The 16548-nt window shown below is 40.1% G+C and overlaps 1 protein-coding gene across 1 annotated transcript; it reads right to left on the reverse strand.

Moving 5' to 3' along the window:
• Positions 1 to 3175: 3175 nt before the first annotated feature.
• On the reverse strand, positions 3176 to 16266 carry LOC138979433 (uncharacterized). The gene is made up of 4 exons (XM_070352153.1): positions 16042 to 16266; positions 10454 to 10898; positions 9434 to 9573; positions 3176 to 3713 (listed from the first exon to the last, which is right to left on the reverse strand). The coding sequence occupies exons 1-4, from the start codon at positions 16048 to 16050 to the stop codon at positions 3609 to 3611; spliced, it is 699 nt and encodes a 232-aa protein (XP_070208254.1). The 5' UTR covers positions 16051 to 16266; the 3' UTR covers positions 3176 to 3608.
• Between the last annotated feature and the right edge of the window lie 282 nt (positions 16267 to 16548).

Consider the following 16548-nt stretch of genomic DNA (forward strand, 5'->3'; position numbering starts at 1 on the left):
TACCCTACCCCTCTTATCCCCGTCACTGGGTTCATGTGGTACCCAACCCATCCTGAACTCAGGTCAAAATGAGTTCGGCTCATTCTCTCCCTGACAGGATGCCTTGAGTTTCCTTGTCGGGCAAGGAAACCGATTTTTTTAAAAAATTTTTTTTAAACATATTTAGAGCTTTTTGTAATGTATTATTGATATAAGCAGATTCGCGATCGTCGATAATGATTTTTCATGGTGTTTTGTAATTTGTATATTACAAAGGAATTGATATGTAAGACAGTTTCAAGCGAGCTATTTTTCGCGGCTGTATTTACTGTGCAAACAACTCTAAATATGGCAAAAGCGTCACGTGATAATCAACCGTTTGGTTTCGGCGCTAACTAGAGCAGACGATTTTTTTTTGTAACCAGTTGACAGTGATGAAACCATATTATTACGGTCTCCTTCCGGCAGCAGTCCCAAAATTTCGACTTGTTTTGACCTTAGAACGATGTCTTTGTCATAACTGTGAAGAACAGAACGGAGATCACTGTCGAAGTCGGCCAATCTGCAATCATTTTCGTCTCGCGAACACTGATCTCAAATTTAGATCAGTGCTCGCGAAAACCACATGGGAGATAACTCTGTATTTTTGTTTTGATAGATTCGCGCAGGACTGTAGCGTCCGGTCAGGAAGAGAATGAGCAAAACTCATTTTGACCTGAGTTCAGGATGGTACCCAACCGGCATATCGCTTTGGGCCCATTAAATATGTGTGTGAGATATTTTTGAATGCAGAGCTTTTAATGCCAAGGGCATATTACATCTCCGTGATTATAATTCAGTGTGTGTGTGTGTGTGTGTGTGTGTGTGTGTGTGTGTGTGTGTGTGTGTGTGTGTGTGTGTGTGTGTGTGTGTGTGTGTTCGTGTGTTTGTGAGTGTGCGCCCGTTTTTTTTTCTCTTCGTCAGTGTAACGTATGAAGCAACGCGTACATAACTGATTTACAGGCATTTAGTACGCGGTACGATATATCATTCTCCCCCTTCCATCCACCAGATACCCCCACTAGCAGACCATTTTCTGAATAGTTTCTTCATGGCACATAATTGGCCTATAATGTCACGCGGAAAAGCCTGCCTCAAAAAAATCCAAGACGATTCACTCTTCCACAACCCATACAAACTCGACTAATTTTGTTTTACATTATTGTCTATTCTCTCGAGTGTAGAGCTATTGCCAGCACTAACAACAACAAAAACAGGTGATCTAAGGACTATGTCCTGTCAGGAAAAAGCTGGTTCTTGTGTATAACTGTGTACGTAAGTGTTAGTTGGAGTGCCTTTGGAGAATGCGAAACATAATTCTTTGTTTGCGGGGATCATCTTTTTTATGCGGATGACAGTCGCATATTCCTTTTAATGCTTTTTTATTCTCTCAGGTGCCCATGACATTGGTTCCGCACGACTCTCCGACTCTAGAGCACATGTCGTATGCGTTTAGAGCGCTTATTTCCCTTGTTTATCAGATATTGCCAGCACTTACACAAATAAGTCTATGAACGTATTTGCGATTCCAATTCAGAAGATTTTGCTGGCGAAACCCTTTTCGAATTTATCCTTTCGGTTGTGATTAAATTACACAAGGCATGTCCCTTGGATTTCCAACAAAGCCATGTCGGGGAACGGGACGTTACAACCAAATACCTTGGATTTAGTATAAATTAAATTCGCTGTACTTGTACTCTATGTGTGATCAGAGGTACCACTGTACTACAATACTGTATCTTAAAGGCGACAAGAAAAATGACCAAACGTATTCAAGGGAGCTAATCTGGATCAGGAGTTCAAGTGAGACTGTACGAAGAAATTAAGTTGCCTCCCTTCCATTGCTTTTCTCTTTTTCTTTTACCATGAATAATTGTTAATAAGCTCAATTCGATTTATTAATGTTTTATAATTTTGAAGAGTTTTTGTTCCGTTACAAGTTGGGTTTTTTTGTTTGCTGTTTTGCACTTCCTCTTTTTTCTCCATGTAACTCTAAGGTTGTTGTGGGGTTTTGTTACACCCCCGATAGGTTTCACTCGATGTGTTTGTTTGTGTGTTTGTTTGTGTTCGCATATAGATCTCAAGAATGAACGGACCGATCGTCACCAAACTTGCTGAACAGGTTCTATACATTCCTGAGACGGTCCTTACAAAAATTGGGACCAGTCAAACACACGGTTAGGGAGTTATTGGTGGATTAAGATTAAAACTGACATATTATTTGGGTGTGTTTTGGTGTTGGCATATAGATCTCAAGAATGAACGGACCGATCGTCACCAAACTTGCTGAACAGGTTCTATACATTCCTGAGACGGTCCTTACAAAAATTGGGACCAGTCAAACACACGGTTAGGGAGTTATTGGTGGATTAAAATTATACAAGGACTTATAGAGGCACACCCCCGTTGGTCAAAGGGAAATAACCATTCTCACTGCCACCAACTGAGAAGGTTATTTCCCTTTGACGGGGGTGTTTTTCCTATCGGAGGAATTTCTTGTTTTAACAATGTTTGACTTGCCCTGCCTTTTTAACTTGTAGGTAAAAAGAACTGCTCGTTTCCCGTTTTATTTCGAGTGAATTTTCCATTCTTGCGAAGTCGTTACAATAATTCAAATAGAAGCACATCCTCACAACAGACTTAAACCAGAGATTAATACTACGTCCAAAATAGGTCCTGTGATTGTAAATGATTGGGCCGATTCCCATTCTATTACCCAACCCTCGTGTACATGATTCTTGGCATGTCTTCATATTCAAAACTCGGTATCTTAAAGTCTGTCGGATCGATTTCTCTAATTTGTTCAACATAATTGTTTAAACACATTTTGAAATGATCACAGACAAAGTATTAGACAAATATTAGGAGTTTAGATTTTGGGGTCAATCGCTGTTCTGTATTGTTTCAGTATTGTTGATTTTGTTTTGCATGATTATATACTCTTATTCTACTCTCTTAGACAATATGTGATAACCGGCAAGGTGCTGACTTTCGTTTGTGCATTGTTGATGGTGAATGCATGTTAATTTATTTTTAATATACTTTCTTATGTGATAACCAATGTGCTGTATTTTCTCAGTTTTGCTGATGTTATACGCATGGTACATATATTTACTCATTTCATTCCTTAAATAACATGTACAATATATGTGATAACATTACTTCATAGCTAAGCACATGATTTTACCTATGGCACAACACAAATCTCTAGCCTCCCTCTCTGAGATGCGTTTTGAAGACAGACAGTTAAAAGAGAATAAATGTATGTACATAATTATGATACAATATTGATGTATGAATTGAAGAAATGTATAAGAACACAAGAATGTATGAATGACAAAGAACAAATGTTTATTTTTGAATGTGTTTTATGTATGTTTTTTTACGGACACAAAAGCTCAGCAATGCAATTTCTCTTTTAGAGATTAATAAAGTTATTGTATTGTATTGTATTGTATTGTATGTTTTTTTTTATAAAGAGTTCTAAAAGAAAGAGCCCATCTCAAAAGACTTTGGTATCGTGTTCGGGCTTGCATCGCTTCTATGACGTCAAGACATGATGACGTCACCAGGGAATGACGTAATCGTAGCTACATTTCGCCGTTCAGTCTGGCGACCTTGACCTCGCGCCACAGCTGACACATCGCGCAAAACGAACAGCACGTGGTCACACAGCAGTCGTCACAGATAGAACCCTGCAAATAAAATTGAAAAATGAATAATAAAAATGAGATATTGAGAATTACACAAATTCTATTTTGAACTGGAAATCCCGAGAAACTTCTTTTGTTTAGTTGGGCATTTACGGGGTTCGACTGTGTCATGTATATTGCTAGGCAAGCATATCATGTTCCATTTAGAGATAGCTCCATTAGAGTGAGTCTATTAGCTAAAGGTCCAAGGGACAGCACTCCGTATGAATAGGACAAGAGTTGAGGTTCTTGATAATAAATCATGGCCGAACCAACACTATGTCTCCGCCTCTCTGTACATAAACCCACAAACACAACATGGTGACCAGAAGTGGAGCTTGTCAAGAACGTTTGGACTGAAAGATAAGTCACTCAAGCATAATATTAGACTATGGAGGGAACTAGTAGCTATCCAAGATTCAATTGGGAAGCAAGAGATCTAGTGGGGGAATGGAATTCTTTCAAAGATCACGTGTCTTTCATGTTCAAGGGACCACTGAAAGCCAAGTCAGAAGAAGAAAAATGTTCCTATCTAATGTTATGGGTCGGAGAGAAGGGTAGGAAAATCTTCTCAACCTGGACATTGAGTGATGAGCAGCAGAAAAAGTTGCAGAACTACTACGATGGTTTCAAAGCCTACGTTCAGCCCAAATCAAACCCAATCTTTGCAAGGTACAAATTTCACAGCAAGGTACAGGCACCAGATGAAACATGTGAACAGTTTGTAACAGAACTGAAATTGCTTGTGAAAGAGTGCGAGTACGGAGACAAAGAAGATGAGGTAGTGAGAGACAGAATAGTGTTCGGAACAAAATCAGACAAAGTGCGTGAGAAACTCATTGATATTGGGAAAGATCTGACTCTAGAGAAAGCTATTGAGATAGCCAGAGTGGATGAAATGTCAGTGAAACAGCTGAAAGAAATGAATTTGTCAGCTGAAGCAGCCGTTCATGCAGTTAGGCATAGAGAGAGAACGAATGCACAAAAGACGTCACGCAGCAGCGACAAGAACAAAGGTACACATGCACCTAGCGAACACAGAGCTACGGCACAGAAGAAATGCGGTAGGTGTGGCATGAAGCACACACAAGATGCGCAATGTCCTGCGATAGGAAAAGAATGCAGAAAATGCAAAAAATCAAACCACTTTGCGAGTATGTGTAGGGCCAGAACAGAGCAAACACACAGCTCAAAGAGAAGAAACAAAGTACACACACTAGACGATAGTGACAGTAGCGACACAGAGGATGAAGTGCAAGCGTACTCGTTAGGTACAATCGGCACTGCAGAAATGAATACAGTGGATTCCGGATGGTTTCAGAAACTGGAAGTAGAAGAGAAAACAGTCAATTTTCAGTTAGATACTGGAGCAAAATGCAATGTCATTTCTGAGAAAACGTTCAAATCTTTCAAAGGAAAGAAACTGGAGAAGTCAAAGGTCAAGCTTACGTCATATTCAGGCCATACCATCAAGACACTAGGTTCGACGAAACTGACATGCAAGTTCAAGAAAGAAGAGCATGAAGTGAAATTCTATGTCACAGAGATGGATAGTACAGCGATACTTGGTCTGGAAGCTTGTCAGAGATTAGGACTGATCCAGAGAGTAGACACAGTGCAGTCAAGCATGACGCAAGAGGTTAAAGGAGATCACCCTCAGCTAGATGTTAAAGGAGAATACCCAGATTCTTTTGAAGGTTTAGGTTGTCTCCCAGGAGAGGTTCATCTCAAAGTTGACCCAGATGTACAGCCAGTAGTACACGCACCCAGAAAGATACCAGTTGCGCTACACAAGAAAGTTAAAAGTGAACTGAAACGTATGGAAAAGGAAGGCGTTATCACAAGACAAGAAGAACCTACTGACTGGGTGAACAGTATGGTAGTGGTAGAAACGTCAAAGAAAACAAGAATCTGCATTGATCCACGAGATCTGAACAAAGCTATCAAGAGAGAACACTATCCAATGAAGACGATAGAAGAAGTTGTTCAGAACATGCCAGGAGCAAAAGTTTTCTCTAAACTAGATGCAACATCTGGTTATTGGCAGCTCAAGTTGGACGAAGAGAGTTCCAAGCTGTGTACATTCAACACACCATGGGGGAGATATAGATTTCTCAGGTTACCTTTTGGAATAGTTTCAGCTAGTGAAATATTTCAGAGAGTCATGTCTCAGATGGTAGAAGACATAGAAGGCGCAGAAGCTGTCATGGATGATATTGTCGTGTCGGGATCCAACACGAAAGAGCATGACAAACGACTGAAGAAAGTCATGGAGAAAGCAAAGTCGTACGGTCTCACGTTCAACGACTCAAAATGCGAGTTTCACAAGTCAGAAATCTCGTATGTAGGGCACATACTGTCAGGTGAAGGTCTGAAAGCAGATCCAGAGAAGATAAGAGCAGTTCAGAAGATGAGCAGTCCTCAGAACAAGAAAGAACTGATGACGTTCCTAGGGTTCATTCAGTACTTAGGAAAGTTCTTACCCAACTTGGCAGATGTGAGCAAACCACTCAGAAAACTGACAGAGAAAGATGCAGTGTGGAAGTGGACAAAGACAGAGGAAGAGAGTTTCAAGAAGCTGAAGAAGCTAGTGACGGAAGCACCAGTACTGAGGTACTATGACCCAGCAAAACCTCTGACACTATCAGTTGATGCGTCATCCACAGGATTAGGTTGTTGCCTCATGCAGGAAGGTCAGCCGATCGCGTACGGGTCAAGGGCACTGACAAAGACACAACAGAACTATGCGCAGATAGAGAAGGAAACACTTGCAGTAGTGTACGGATGTGAGAAATTTCACACATACGTGTATGGTAGAACGGTAGAAGTAGAGACAGATCACAAACCATTGCAGTCCATCTTTACAAAACCACTACACAAAGCACCTGTTCGTCTGCAGAGATTCATGTTGCAGCTACAGAAGTATGACCTCAAGGTGAAGTACAAACCCGGGAAAGAAATGTACGTCGCAGATACGCTCAGCAGATCGTACCTCCCAGAAACAAAAGAACAGTTGATTCCAGAGAAAGAAATCAATGCTATCAACCCAAGGTCACACTTGCCCATCTCAGATGAGAAATACGCAGAATTTCAGAGAGAAACAGCAAATGACGAAGAACTGACAGAACTCAAAAAAGTCATCTTGAAGGGTTTCCCAGAGAACAGAAGAGATGTTCCAGAATCAGTTAGAGCTTATTGGTCATTTCGAGATGAGCTTACATACACAGACGGTCTGATTTTCAGAGGGCTCAGATTAGTCATTCCCAAGAAGCTTCAAGTAGAACAGCTGCAAAGAATTCATTCATCACATTTAGGCATAGTGAAATGCAAGAGCATGGCCAGAGAATTGGTATTCTGGATAGGTATGTCGTCACAGATTGAAGACATGGTCACAGCATGTAGAGTTTGCGCAGAAAACTCCAGAGCTAATTCCAAAGAACCAATGATACCAATGGACATTCCAGATAGACCATGGGCAAAGATCGCAGCAGATTTGTTCGAGCTGAACAAGACACACTATTTGATAATAGTAGATTACTACTCCAAATGGCCAGAAGTCATTACACTGAACAGTCTCAACACCAAAACAGTCGTTGGCCACATGAAAAGTCAGTTTGCAAGATTTGGAATAGTAGATGAGTTGATCACAGACAACGGACCACAGTTTGCAAGTGCTGAATTCGCAGAGTTCATGAAAGAGTATGAAATCAAACATACCACCACAAGCCCTTACCACCCTCAAGGTAACGGTCAAGCAGAAAGAATGGTCCAAACAGTGAAGAATCTGATGAAAAAAATCCAAAGATCCTCACAGATCACTCCTAGACTACAGAAACACACCATTAGACACAGGAAAATCACCTGCAGAATTGTTTCTAGGCAGAAAACTGAAAACAACACTCCCAACAAGAGCAGAACTGTTGAAACCAGGAAAACAGCAGAACAAGAAGAATCACAGAGATTTGATTGCTCGTCAGAAGAAGCAGAAAGAGTACTTTGACAGAAAAGCCAGTGGCAATTTGACAAAACTCAGAGCAGGAGATCCAGTCATGATGCAGTTTGGTAACAGATGGAAGAAAGCAGAAGTAGTTACTCCTCATTCTACACCAAGATCCTATGTAGTCAGAGATGAACAGAATGTAGAGTACAGAAGAAACCGCAAAATGCTCAGACCAACAAAGGTAGCATCCAGAGACAGTGATTCCAACAGAACAGTTACCATACCAACTACTGATCAGAATGTGAAAGACTCAAATCAGAAAGAAAAAGAAAAGAAAATAGGAACTGAACAGATTCCAGTACAAACTGATGACAAGAACATGGTTGAAAACAAAGACAGTGCAGTAACAACCAGATCCGGAAGAGTTGTCAAACAACCCAAGAAATACAGTGATGAGTACACATGAACTGAGTAGGTACAGCTAACAGTAATGATGATAAAAGTATGCTAGAGTAGACAGCAGAGAATGATAACCAGAGTAATGGTACTATTTTATTTTCAGAAAGTTATGAACAGTTCAGTTGTATTTTTTATTGATTATGATTTACAGTATTGATTAAGAAAGATTCAGAATATGAATAAGAATGTATGCTGGAGATAAAGAATGTTTGAAGACAGATTTTATTTTCAATTGCTCAGAGACACTAAATGAACAGAAGATTCATTCACGCAATGTTTGAAACAATGACTATGTACAAGATGTTTGTAACACATGTCAAAACAACATTCACATCATATAAACATGCAGACACAATGATAATGTCTTGAAGATTTTATTATGTTTATTGGAGTGCAAAACATTGTCCATCTTTAGGTGATGTAGGTAAACATTATAGAATAGTTATAACCAGAGTGTGAATGTGTAACAAATCCATTGTCAGTATGAATGCTGAAATTGTCAGTATGAAAGTTCAATGTGTGAATAAGAACATTTTTTATAAGTGAAGTTTCACAGGAGTAAGTTTAAAAGTTTTGTTTCTGTTCTAAGTGTTAATTAAAAGAAAATAAATGAAGGCCCACATAATTTAGTAAAAGATAAAGATTCAAAATCTAGATGTACATTCAAGTTGAAGAAAATGACTAGAAGTATTTTCTTATTTGTAAAAGAGAGGATGTCATGTATATTGCTAGGCAAGCATATCATGTTCCATTTAGAGATAGCTCCATTAGAGTGAGTCTATTAGCTAAAGGTCCAAGGGACAGCACTCCGTATGAATAGGACAAGAGTTGAGGTTCTTGATAATAAATCATGGCCGAACCAACACTATGTCTCCGCCTCTCTGTACATAAACCCACAAACACAACAATGACTGGTTTTGATCGTGGGGGGAATACAAAAGTTATGATTTGTTATATGTTTCGAGCTTGTGGTTGTCATGTGAGGACTGTGATCTTACGTGGTGTAATATTTGTGTATACGAGCCAACAGACAAATTGCTTAATGCTATGCATTCAGACAATAAAACGGTATGAATTTGAATTGAATTGAATTGAATTGAATTGAAAAGAAAAATTCAGGAAATAACTATGTCGGGGTTGTTAGGGTTAAGAAAGAGAGAATACCCTTGCTACCAGTGAAACTATCCAATCCACAGACCCGTCACTAGCGAAAGATGTGTCTGGAACACGTGGACAGGGAACACGTGTGGATTGGTTGCCTCACTAAAACCAAGGGTATTCACTCTTTCATACAAACTCGACAGAGTTATTTCCGAACGCATACCTGAATCTTGCGTTGCATTCTAACTTTGGTGCGAGCAGCAGTCATCCAGTTTGGTACACAGCACGCCAAGCACACAAACTCTCCCATGTGCTGAGCAAGCTGGCACGCCGCGCACGGTCCACAGAATGTGACGCATACACCTGAAACATACGTCATCAAAATGACGTCATTGAGTAAAATAGTTGTGTTATATGTAGAGGTTACATACCGAGTCAAAATAATGGTCGAAGTTAGCGGATCATGAAAAATGCGAGCGTCATTACATAATTATCATAATAACAAATGATTTTCAGAGAAAAAAGGTAGCCACCGTTTGTTGAAGCCCAATTGCCTGTCTTTCTTTCTTTCTTTCTTTGGTGTTTAACGTCGTTTTCAACCATTCAAGGTTATATCGCGACGGAATTGCCTGTCAAATTACATAAGAGTGTATTGTCGATTCTATATTTGTTCAGTAGACTTCAAGCAATGATATCTATTTGAAAGTTAGAATGCATTAAAGGAATCAAACTTAAATTTCTGAACGAATTGCAGGCAGCCATGTTATTTTCGAAGACTAGAGAGGTTTACAGATCATAAACGAATTGCATGCAGGCAGCCATGTTATTTTCGAAGACTAGAGAGGTTTACAGATCATAAACGAATTGCAGGCAGCCATGTTATTTTCGAAGACAAGAGAGGTTTACAGATCATAAACGAATTGCATGCAGCCATGTTATATTTGGGTTGTTTTTGTCTGTGTGAGACTGTAGGTTGTAGTTGGTTGTTTGTGTGTGTGTGTGTGTGTGTGTGTTTGTGTGTGTGTGTGTATGTGTGTTTGTGTGTGTGTGTGTGTGTGTGTGTGTTTGTGTGTGTGTGTGCTTGTGTGTGTGTGTGTGTATGTGTGTGTGTGCTTGTGTGTGTGTGTGCGCTTGTGTGTGTGTTTGTGTGTGTGTGTGTGTGTGTCTATTGTGTGTGTATGTTTTTTGCCTTTCTCTTTTTTTTTTCTTTTTTTTTTTGGGGGGGGGGGGTAGTGTTACTCACAGATCCCACAGTCATCGAAGCAGCCACACAGACTTTGTGTCCAGGCTCTCTGTGTGGGTGTGGTGTCGGCGGACTGCTGGTTGACCACCACAGTGTTTTGGTTTGAACTGTGCTGCTGCTGTGTGGGTTGCTGCAGTATGGGCTGCTGCGGTATTGGATACTGCAGCATGGGCTGCTGCGGTATGGGCTGCTGCTGTGTGGGCTGCTGCGGTATCGGTATGGGCTGCTGCTGTATGGGCTGCTGCGGTATGGGTTCCTGCTGTGTGGGCTGCTGCGGTATGGGCTCCTGCTGTGTGGGCTGCTGCGGTATGGGCTCCTGCTGTGTGGGCTGCTGCGGTATGGGCTCCTGCTGTGTGGGCTTCTGCTGTGTGGGCTCCTGCTGTGTGGGCTCCTGCTGTGTGGGCTGCTGACCGTACCCATAGCTCACCTCCGGTAGGGGCGCTTTCTGTGATTACAAAATTGCTGTGCAATTTTACTATTTTTAGGTGTGTATATGTGTTAAATTTAAACACTTTTAACTCAATCGTCATTTTGAAAAATACAAAAATTACATTTAGAAGTTCCGAGAAGGTCTCAATCCTCAATACAATACAATACAATACAATACAATACAATACAATGCAATACAATGCAATACAAAATAATGACATTTTCGCCCACAGTTGTACATGCGAATAGGACTTTGTATCGTGTTTCTATCACACTAGGATATCAATTCCCACATGGTGACATAATATTACCAGCTGTTGTCGTAAGCGTCAGTTTGCCAAAAGCACAAACAGAATAAAGCAAGTGGGAGGAAGAAGGGGGGGGATGTTTCAAGTGGAGTTGTTGAGTTGAGATTTGTGTGTGCTGACGCTGAATTCTTCGCTGTTTGACGTGTCGATTCCCAGGATTCACGTAGATCAATCAATCAATCAAACAATATGAGGCTTATATCGCGCGTATTCCGTGGGTACAGTTCTAAGCGCAGGGATTTATTTTTATTTATTTTTTTTTTATTTTATGGAATTTATATCGCGCACATATTCATGGCGCAGGGATTTATTCATGCCGTGTGAGATGGAATTTTTTTTTTACACAATAAGGCATCACGCATTCACATCGGCCAGCAGATCGCAGCCATTTCGGCGCATATCCTACTTTTCACGGCCTATTATTCCAAGTCACACGGGTATTTTGATGGACATTTTTATCTATGCCTTTACAATTTTGCCAGGAAAGACCCATTTGTCAATCGTGGGATCTTTAACGTGCACACCCCAATGTAGTGTACACGAAGGGACCTCGGTTTTTCGTCTCATCCGAAAGACTAGCACTTGAACCCACCACCTAGGTTAGGAAAGGGGGGAGAAAATTGCTAACGCCCTGACCCAGGGTCGAACTCGTAACCTCTCGCTTCCGAGCGCAAGTGCGTTACCACTCGGCCACCCAGTCCATAATTGTATATCCTTGCAAACAAAACAAAAGATTTACGGTGGAACCTCTCTACAACAACCACTCAAAGGACCGACCAAACGGGGTCACTGTAGTCAGGTGGTTGCTGGGGAAAGTGAATTAGGAAAAAAAGAAAAGAGAGAATGCTTACTGTCCAAAAGGCTAAATATTACGCCTCTTTTTTTCCTTTTTTTTCCTTTTTGATTTTTTTTTTCGTGTCGAAAAGCCTGTATATTTAATAATAAAAAATAAACAAAAATATTACGCATCTTAAGGACATGATATGCGTTATAGGATTCGAGTTTTACGCCCTCACGGCTTTTGATGTATGCGTGGTTAGGTGGTATCAGCCATCTGCACTTATGGTAGAATGACCAAGATCTTTTACGTGCCCTTGTGGTGACACGGGGGTGGGACATGGCTTCTGTCTCTGGTTTTGCACATAAAGTTGGCCCGTGTCCGTCCCGGCCCGAATTCGAACCAGCCACCTTCCGATCACAAATCCAGTTTTCTACCAACTGAATTACATTGAAATAAACTCCTTATGGGCAGGTGGACAAATCAACTTGAGAGGTGTCCGCGAGGTCGAGTTCGACTGTATTTCTGACTTGTCATAAAGTCATTTACGTTTCAAAGTTTAGGTTGGCAATGCTGATACCTGTACATGATGTTTTAACACACGTCAACATATTTTTCACACTCCTCACGCTGTCACACACATCATGTAGCCCACACCTGGGAGTTGTTGTTCGTGCCGCTGAATTTTATTTCAGCGACTTTTGCATACCATATATTTGTATGCATCCACGTTATATATGTTCTTTTTTCAAAATTTGTTTCAAAAGTTTTCCGCAACTTGTGGCGGAGACCGACACCAAATTTGTACTTCCATATAACCTATCTCCACAATGTGGCGGTAAAATCGCAAAGGTGGACTAGGCCAGTGGACTCAAAATAAAGTGGGATCGGTCTTGGGACCTGTAACTAAACTCCTCAACTTAAATTTCATTTGGTCTAGCTTCACACTTATCTCCCCTCTATTTTCTGTTCGCCCATTTCTCCGTCTCGAATGCCTTCAGATGTAGTGTACATCGTCAATATTAATATCGCCACGTGCAGACATAGTAGTTCACACACACAACGAAAGGTATATATATGTATTGAAACCAGCTGGACAAAAAAAATAGATAAATGAAAGGTAGTCGGTTAGCTAGCTCTTCGGACGGGCACACCAACAGACCGATCGACGGACGGAGAGGCAGACAGATTGGAAGCATAGGCCTACTGTCTCTCTATCTCTCACTCACTCTCTCTCATTCTCTCTCTCTCTCTCTCTCTCTCTCTCTCTCTCTCTCTCTCTCTCTCTCTCTCTCTCTCTCTCTCTTACTCTCTTCAATTGCCTCTCAGCTATTATTTCTGATGCAAATTCTCTTCTCTGTAGGATTTGACAGCAACCTAGCTTATATCATCTCGTAGACGAATGCACAACATGCATACTCCCTACCCTATCTACCCGCAACAGCCAATACAGTACTGTCCAGCGAAAAATAGTAGAATTGATGAAGACCATGTGGGCGCTAGGGAGCATGGACACTGTTTTGTTTTTACAGTTATTTGACGCACAGGTAAAACCGATGCTCCTCTACGCCTCACAGATATTGGGTATAAGAAGATTAGCCATTATTGAATCCGCCCATGTTTTTGCATGTAAAAGGCTTTTGAACGTCAGTGGCAAAATACCCAACCATTTTTTTGTGCGGGGACACAGGACGATATCCATTATATGTTGAAAGTACACTCTCTGTTTTTAAATATTGGTTTAAAATTAAGAAAATGCCTGAGTCAAGATTTCCCAGACAAGTTCTCAAAAGGATGCAGTCAGTCAAACCTGAATGCACAGGGCAATTGGTTGTATTATATTAAAGAATGTCTCGAACAATATGGTTTCGAAAATGTATGGGAGAATGGAGTGGAAAATGAATCAACCTTTCTTTCCGGTTTCAAGCAGAAATTGATTGACCGCTTTAAAGAAGAATGGCTAATCAAAATTCAGTCAAGTGACAGATTTCAATGTTATCGATTATTTAAAAATTCGTTCAAAGCGGAACAATATTTGAACGATATTACAATTCAAAAGTTTCGAGATGTGTTGGTAAGATTTCTCTTTGGTATCAACGAATTGAAAATAAATAAGAGGTTTTATTCACATGGGCTTGAAAGTAAAAGCTGTCCTTTCTGTCCAAACAATATCGAGGACGAAAATCATTTTTTGTTTGAATGTCACGCATATGATGAGATCAGAAAAAAGTATAATATTTTGACCGTAGGATATGATATTGAGTGCCTCTTTAGGAGCCCTACTGAAGCACAGATCAGAAACGTTGCTATGTACATTTGTTATGCACTTAAGAAGCGTGAATAACGCTTGGAAGGATTTTGAGCATGCTGTTCACATGTTACATGTTTTTGAGAACCAGTTTTGTGTGTGTGTGGGAAGAAGTATTAGTGAGGATGTTACGTAGCCGGTAGAAACACTTTGCGAAGTGTTTGATGCTGCTGCCTAAAGCACTTGGAATCGGGGGTATGCAACACAATTGTAGTCTGTTCATGTGGCTAATTTTTTGCTTTTTACTTTACTTACAAATAATATTTCCCACCATGTTTGTGAATGGGTCGTTGGCATACACAATAAAGTCAGTGTCAGTGTGTGTGTGTGTCTCTCTCTCTCTCTCTCTCTCTCTCTCTCTCTCTCTCTCTCTCTCTCTCTCTCTCTCTCTCTCTCTCTCTCTCTCTCTCTCTCTCAACTAAACCATATGTCACTGAATCCAAATAAAACTAAATGCATGCTACTTACCACGAGGCAAAAAAGACAAAATCTAACATCTGGATTTCCGACAATGAAGTTGATAGCCATAAAGTCTTGGGAATAACCATTGACAATAACCTGTCTTGGTCAAAACATGTAGATACACTTTGTAAAAACACATCCAAAAAAATATTTCCGTTATCAAAAATCAAACACTTTCTAGACCTTCGCACAAGAAAACTGTTTTTTTCAGGCACATATTCAGTCAGCTATTGACTATGCTTCCATGATCCACAGTGTGGGACTCTGCAAGTGCAAATACTTTGAAACACTTGGGCAGTTTACATAGACGAGCTGTTAAATTAATTATTTTAAAAAATACATCTCTTTCCATGACTGATTATAAACGATTGCAAATTCTTCCTATCAAAGATAGATTTGCATATAACAAAGATGTGATGATGTATAGAATTATGTCAGGGAATGCACCCACACTCATTGCCTCACATTTCAAAATAAATCATCATATAAAATGTAACAAATTAATTACCCCAACTCCAATAATTGACCTGTACAAGTCGAGTCTATCATATTCTGGAGCAATTCTGTGGAACGCCATTCCAAATATAATTAAATTACGAATTCATGAAACATCATTCAAGGAATATTACATGCTGTTTCTTTTACAAAACTTATAAGAAATATTATCAAGCAGCTGGCAAAATATAACTGTACTCTCTGATTATATTGAAAAACATGATTATATATAATTCATGAAGGATTTTTCTTTTATACAAACACATATTTCTCTGTTATATATAATTTTCAAGCATTGCTGAAGAATCACAATGCATCTTAAAATGTCTTATTGATTGCTGAACATGTTAATTATGTAAATATGTCATTTGTACTATAGTTAAACTTATCTTTTATTTCTTCTTGTTTGTTATCGCTCAATGGGCGAGGGCCGGATGAAAAGAAGCATGTATACATTGCTTATTCTGTCACCCTCGTAAAATAAATTTCAATTCAAATTCTCACTCTTTCTCTTTCTGTCTCTCTCTCTCTGTCTCGGTCTCTATCTCTCTCGCTCTCTCTCTCTCTCTCTTTTTTCTCTGTCTCTCTCTCTCTCTCTCTCTCTCTCTCTCTCTCTCTCTTTCTCTATTACTCTCTTCAATTGCCTCTCAGCTATTATTTCTGATGCAGATTCTCTTCTCTGCAGGATTTGACAGCAACCTAGCTTATATCATCTCGTAGACGAATACACAACATGCATACTCCCTACCCTCCGCAACAGCCAATACAGTACTGTCCAGCGAAATAAAAATGAGCGAAATCGACATACCTTTTCCATCAACGAATTTCACAAAATGCAATCCCTGAACAAATAAAACGGCACACCAGCAAAATAATTTTCCACAAGCGTTCTTTCGAATAACCTCAAAAGTGACACGAAACGATGATATGCCAAGAATATCGTTTTCTCTCTCTGCAAGGTTTTTCTGTGCAGGTCCCTGTCAACCTTCGATACAGAAAAAGGGATTGTGTTATAAACGCAGGCTGTTACGGAGGATGCTACGCTGAAAACACAATAGCTGTTAATGACACACACACACGCGCGCGCGCGCACACACGAAGCAACGCACACACATCACTGCGACCGCTATGAGGAGAGATGGGGAGGCCATTTTTGCTATTGGAAAATTTCCTAGATAAATTTTCATTTAATTAATATACTTACCCGAATCACATTAGCATTGAGTCACCTGAGATGCTTATCACTGAAAAACGCTTACCCGGCTAAAAATTTTAAAGGGAAGCAACCCCATCACCAAAACGAAAGTGAAAGTAG

Source organism: Littorina saxatilis, linkage group LG11 (genome assembly GCF_037325665.1).
Source record: "Littorina saxatilis isolate snail1 linkage group LG11, US_GU_Lsax_2.0, whole genome shotgun sequence".
Taxonomy (NCBI): Eukaryota; Metazoa; Mollusca; class Gastropoda; order Littorinimorpha; family Littorinidae; genus Littorina; species Littorina saxatilis.